The sequence below is a fragment of the Castor canadensis genome, chromosome 3 (assembly GCF_047511655.1).
Source record: "Castor canadensis chromosome 3, mCasCan1.hap1v2, whole genome shotgun sequence".
Taxonomy (NCBI): Eukaryota; Metazoa; Chordata; class Mammalia; order Rodentia; family Castoridae; genus Castor; species Castor canadensis.
Window position 1 is genome coordinate 61,422,862 of NC_133388.1, and position 6,562 is coordinate 61,429,423.

The 6,562-nt window shown below is 36.8% G+C and overlaps 1 protein-coding gene across 1 annotated transcript; it reads left to right on the forward strand.

Moving 5' to 3' along the window:
- The first annotated feature begins 5,247 nt into the window (after positions 1–5,247).
- LOC109674352 (PRAME family member 8-like) lies at positions 5,248–6,562 on the forward strand. Its single transcript, XM_020151342.2, has 2 exons — positions 5,248–5,947; positions 6,294–6,562. Exons 1-2 carry the CDS (start codon positions 5,248–5,250, stop codon positions 6,560–6,562), a joined length of 969 nt encoding a protein of 322 aa, XP_020006931.1.

Consider the following 6,562-nt stretch of genomic DNA (forward strand, 5'->3'; position numbering starts at 1 on the left):
TGTCTTCTTTATCTATGTTGTCAAGAACTGTGAAGGTTCTTAAATTTTACTTTACTTGCAAGTTACCATGTTAGCCTCCGCAGATGACAGGCAAAGATACAAGGCTCAGACTAGAGTCAGAGAGAAAAAAATTTACTGCACATGGCACAATGAGCAGCATGAACTCACATTTTCCGTATTTTCACGGGATCTACATGAGGGATCTACATGAATGCTATGGCACCAATCCATTATCTGTTCAGGAAACCTCCTTTAAAGGGATACTAACAAACCTGCCTAATCTTTGTACTAAAAACATTTATTCTCTTTAATAACCCAGTCAAGAAACAAATCTAACTTCTGCTCTGGACAGACATACCCTTATATTCTAAGGTACTTTGCTACATAAATATTTAAGGATAGTTTCAAACAAAAACTGCAGAAATGCCATGAAAAACTTCCTCTAAAACATTGGTTCTATCATGAACTCATAACCTTGTCTGGTTCCATGATTTCCAATGCCATCATCATGGGAATGATTCAAAGTCTATTATCCTAAATTTACCATCACTCCTAAATTTGTATCAACTTCACATAACTAAATACCTTTTAAGAACTGCAAAGTAAAACAAAAAAACTTTGCTTTCTATCTACGTAAAAAATGTTCTATTTTTGTTTTCAATTAGTGTTATCTATAGCTACCCATTTTTCAGTGCAAAATCTAGGGATCATCCTTGTTCCTTGCTTCCTTTCATTTTAATATGCCTATTACTAGCCAATTTTGCTGACTCTTCCTCCCAAATGTATCTTCAGTTCAAACTATGTGGCAGAAAGGACCATACGTACTCCTATTACTTTGAAGGGAGAGATGGGTCTGTAAGATATGAGCAGGAGAGCATCGTGTCAGATATACAGAGTGACTATTTAAAGGGAATCAACTAAGCAAGAAAGATTTATTTTTCGTGTGTCCTTCATCCTCCTTCCTCTTTCCTATAATACACAGTAACCTCCTTTCTCTCTTTTTGTAGCACTCAATGAGATGTCTCAATCTCTAGAAGTCATGTTAAACCACTGAGAAAGGAAGGAAGCTAAAGAATTGGACAATTTCATGTCAAGCCAGTTTAGGGAAAGAAAAACAGTATAGATAGTCTGTCTGGAATTATCTTTAATCTCATAAGTATGAGGAACTGACAAATCTCTGATTATAAGAAACTAGCTAGTAAGGATAAAGCTTAAGTCACTGAATGATGGGATCACTTAGAATGTACACTTCAGAGGATCTAAGAGACCCCTGTTCGTCAATGGCTCACTTTCAGGCCTGGCATAAAAAAGTCCCTGTTTCATTCACTAATTATTAGCCAGAAGGACACATATGTCTGAGTTTTTTCTTCCTTGTTGATTTCCCTATCTCTGAATCAGAGGATGGGGAAAGGCAGTAAGGCACGGTCCATCTTTCAACATCAAAAGTGGGCTTTTTAAAGATTCAAGGGCTTATTTTAATTGAGCCAGCAAATTAAGACTGAAAAGAAAATTTTTACTGAGTGCTACAAACAATGAATTTATGGACTGGATACTAGCCTGAGGAGTTTATGCCACAAATATTCTGTTCAAGTGCTTCTTCCTCAGGGAAGCTTTTCTAGATAAAATACTAGGTCTGAGCTAAATGCCCTCTCCTAATTAAAGCCAACTACACCAACTATTATAGCATTTATTGCTCTGCATTGTAATTAGGCTTTTAAATTGTGTATCTTTTAGTACATAGAAGCCTCATAAGGCAGATTTTAACTCCTTATATTTCTAATTCTTAAGGGGTAGAGCTAAACCTGGTGCGTATTATATGGTCAAAAAAGGTTGATTGGTTGCATGGATTCATAAATGAATGAGTGAATACTCTAGAAAAAAAGGAATGTGTAAATGGCATATTTTTAAAACGATACAATAGCACACAGTCGTAATGGTTTATTTAGAGCTACACAATAATTGACTAAAAGAAGAAAGACATTGTTTTCTGAAAACAAAACCACGATGCTTGAATATTTTGTGAAGCTCTGCAAAAGCCCTAGAAATGAAGTCATGTAGTTTTTTTTTTTCAAAATCCTGGGTTTTGATTTTGTAAATTGGCAGCATTTTACCTATACTAGATCATTATTACCAAAGTAAATAAAATAACAATTTCAAAGATATATAATAAGTACATAACCCAACACTTATAGTTTAAAAAACCTTATTCACATACCCCAAGTACTGACTCATTTATGTTACATATAATAAGATAAATATTGATGTAAGTTAACTCATTTATGTTACATATAATAAGATAAATATTGATGTAAGTTATTCATAGGCTTATATATAAGTGAATTCTGATGTCTATTCTCAGTTTTGACTACAGGGAGTAAGAAATGCAATGAATGTATATATTTTGGCTGTATATATTTGACTATATATAGTCATGTATATTCATATATATTAAAATATATATTTACATATGTATTTATACACACACATTTATATATGTATAAATATTTTTGGTTTTAGACACATGTTACTTTCCTTTGCAGGAATTGTGTCAAAAGTTGAGAGCTATTTAAACCATCTCTTTGATTTTCTTCTTTCTGCTAAGAGATGATAACATATTTTAAAGGTCAGGCACACCAAGTGTCTGGTTTTGTGTCCATTTTTTACAGTAAGTACAGTTCAAATATTTGATGTATTCAATTGGATTTACATTATTAATACCCCAAGAATTCTGCAGTAAAAGATACATTCTAAGCAATGACAATTGTAAGAACAAGAAGGAAAGCTGTGCTGCCAAATGTGTTTTTCAGAATTCTTTTGGAAAGCTTATGCTCTCAGTGTCCTGTGGACCATAGACTGCTGTATAGATAGGTGGGAAGAAAAAAAATGTAGAAGAAAGCTTCAAGTGGAAATGAAACTTTATTGATCCCTGGTACGTTTCTTTTTATTAAAAACTTTTCAGCTCTTCCAAAAATCTGAACCAACTGAAGTGAATTCAGAAATGACATTTCTGGTGGCTTTGCTTTATTCAGTAAAAATAACAAGTGAAAGTGTCCTTCCTAATTTAAGCTATAGAAAGACATATTACTTTTTATTGATAGTGGACTTTTAGTTAATGTCAGAGATAAGCATTGTGTTATATTTTAGTGCATATAATACAATAATATATGCTGGATCTCAAAGGATTAAATACTTTCATGTTGTCATGTTTACTCAGCAAAACTTATCAAACATCCATTATATGCATCACTTTTTGATTCAAAAGTCTGTGGGGATATAAGCCTGTAAAATCATAATACTCAGCTTCAAGAGCGTATGTTAACTGAAAAGAGTAAAAGGACACTGGAAAAACAACAATAAAAGGTTACGAATAAAATGCCAGTAGAAATGGAGAGAGAGGACATTTGTCTGAGGAATCTGTTGATAGAAGGAACATAGACACAGAAAGATATAAAATATGAAAACATAAATTAGTGAGATTGTTTCAATTTGTATATTAGTACAGTTATTTACTGCTTCAAAATATTTTCAATAAGGTGGTACATTTAAGTAACATAATAACTTTGAGAGTGTGATTTACCGTTTTCTGTCTTACGGAAAGTCATATTCAGAAATTAAGAAAATTTGTTCTGCACACCAATTATAGTACAATGCTAAGTTATGTTAAATCATCCATACCATAGTAGACATTTATTATTTTTCACCCAGACAGTTTGAAGGTAAATGTTTCTAAATTTGGTCCTGCAACTCACCATTGTCATTAAAGTCCTTGTTTTTCTGCTCACTGTGCTATCAGAGTATTTATGACATCTTTTCTTCTGGTCTGCCATCATGCAAGCATCAGACCCACATATAGCCCATAGAAGAGGGTTGCCCTGCACATTGTTCATTTGCCTGTCCAAAATCTTGGCTGACTCTTCTCTATACCTTCTGCAGCACAGGAGTTGTGGCTTGCTTCAGCTAACTGACTGAGCATATGAAGCAGAAGATTGAGAGTAAAAAGGAAGTGATGTTTTGGCTTCCTTTCCCCTTTGCCTCCTCTTGGTCAGATCACTTTGTGTGTGATGATTGTGTATCACATAGTTAATTTTCTCAACACACCTATTCTTACCAGGAACTAATAACTAAGTACACCCTCCTTTGTCACTTCAGAACTTTGCATTTGAAAGCCTCTGGTTAATGCAATATCTCTTGTTCACAGCAGATGATTTAGAAAACACTTTGTATCTATATATGCTGGGTCTTTGGGTTGTTAATGATCTATATACCATCAAACCATCATATTATATCATATCTATTTATATAAACTATGATTCTAATCTTAGAGTATTACATAAACAATTTTTTCAAAATGATGTAAATAAGCAGACTTTACTAAATTTTCATAAAACATCCGTGACTAGTCATAAAAACAAAAACTCTCTACACGACAAAAAGCAGCAACCTAATTACAGAGCCAACAATCAGTCATAGCTCTGAGATAGATTTATGAATATACATATATGTACATAAATGTATATGAGAGTGAGAGGCAAATATGTCAGACAGAGAAGCAGAGAGATAGAGATTGAGAAAGAGAGAGAGATTTGTTGTAACTCCTGGAATTTGTACTTTATAATATGAAATAAAGAGTATCTAAGAGCATAAAATAGTCTTTTTACCTCTCCACTATCAGCCCTATAATTCAGATGCTTAGGTCCTAAACAAATTCAAAACTGGATTGCCCACTGATTCTTTTGGTTTATGAAGTAAGCTATGTGCTGCTTTCTTGATTCTGTTTGCCTTTAAAACTGATAGCAACATATTTCTCTCTCCCTGTACTAAATACTGGTATGACGGAGGGTGATCAGGCAAAAACAGCTTAGTAATTTGGACTAAAAGTTTCTGTTCTTAGAAGGCAAGAAAATGAAGTAAAATCACCTAGCTTTTAAGACTAATAACTTGATCTTCAAGACTTGCTTCAAGACGCTTACCTTATCCACTGAGCTAAAACTATTATGCTGTAAACTTCCTAACCCAATCATTTTTCTGCTTTGCAAAATCCACCTTAAAATAATCCATCCCAGTTCCCAAAACCTTTAAAGTATATTCCCCTGACTTTACCCCTTTCACATACTGCTAAGATTAAGTTAAGAAATGTTCTTGAAGAACATTCCTAGAGCCTGGAGTCACTGCCTGTACCTTCTGGGATTCAGAGAGCCCTGAGAACCATGTCCACATCTGGATTCTTTTCCCTGTAGACCCATCAGGATGAGCACCAAGGCCCCAACCACACTCCAGGAGCTGACAATGCAGTTCCTAGTAAGGAACCAAGCAGTGGCTGTTTCTTCTATAGACAGCTTGCCAGTGGACTCCTTCCTTCAGCTCTTCAAGAAGGCCTTTGCCTACAGAAGCACAGAGATCCTGAATGCCATGGTGCAGGGTCTGGGCCTTGCCCTGCCTCCCTCTGGGAGCACTCATGAAGACATGGACCTGAAGGACTTAGAGGTTGCCCTAGATTTGATTAATATGCTGTGGCGCCAGAAGGTTCACAACAGGAGGTGCAATCTGCAAGTGCTGAATTTACAGAATGAGCAACAGGATGTCTGGACCATGGGCTACATGGCCATGGCCAGTGCCTGCTCTGCAGAGGACATTCCTGAGCAGGGAGCAGCAAATCCTTGTGCAGGGATGGTAGCGAAGCAGCCCGTGAAGGTGTTTGTAGACATCTGTATCCAAGAAAAGGACGATATCCTCAAAGATAAATTCCTAGCCCACCTCCTGAGGTGGGTCAAGAAGATAAAACATTTAGAAAAGTTGTACTGTGAAAACCTACAGATGAATATGCCCCACGTATGGGAAAATAGAGGAAGCTACTTAATTCCGAATGTTCTGCAGGTCCACATCCAGGAGCTGTACATGGTGCACTACTGGAATTGGAAGACCACAAAGACAGTTGTTCATTATGTGGGCAAGATGCAAAATCTTTGTGTCTTTTCATTCAGCTGTGTGTGGGCCAAAGATTATACTTTCCCTTCTTTAAATGAATGGTATTCTTCTATATATTCCATTCAGTTAGAAAGCTGAAAAACCTCCAGGAACTCTATCTGTATGATGTCTTCTTCTTGTATGGAAAACTGCTTAAGTACTCAGGAGCCAGACACCCTTGGAGAGCCTCTCTTTGAGGTCAAGCCCACTAAAGCTGTCAGATGTAAGGTATCTGTCCCAGTGTCCCAGCACCAGCCAGCTTAAGTACCTGCACCTACAAGACTACCCTTTGGAAGGCTTGAGTCCAGAGCCCCTCTGAGCTCTGCTAGAGAGAGTGGCCAGCACCTTGGAGAGACTGCTTTTGGAGGAGTGTGAGGTCACCAACTCCCAGCTTGATGCCATCCTGCCTGCCCTAAGCAGCTGCTCCCAGCTCACCATGTTCAGTTTCTTTGGGAATCGCATCTCTATGGCCATCCTGGAGAACCTGCTGAGACACACTGCCAGGCTGAGTCAGTTAAGCTTTGCACGATATCTTGCCCGTCTGGAAAGCTATGACCCTGATTGGGTAATCGACAGTGAGAGATTTGCCCATTTTTGA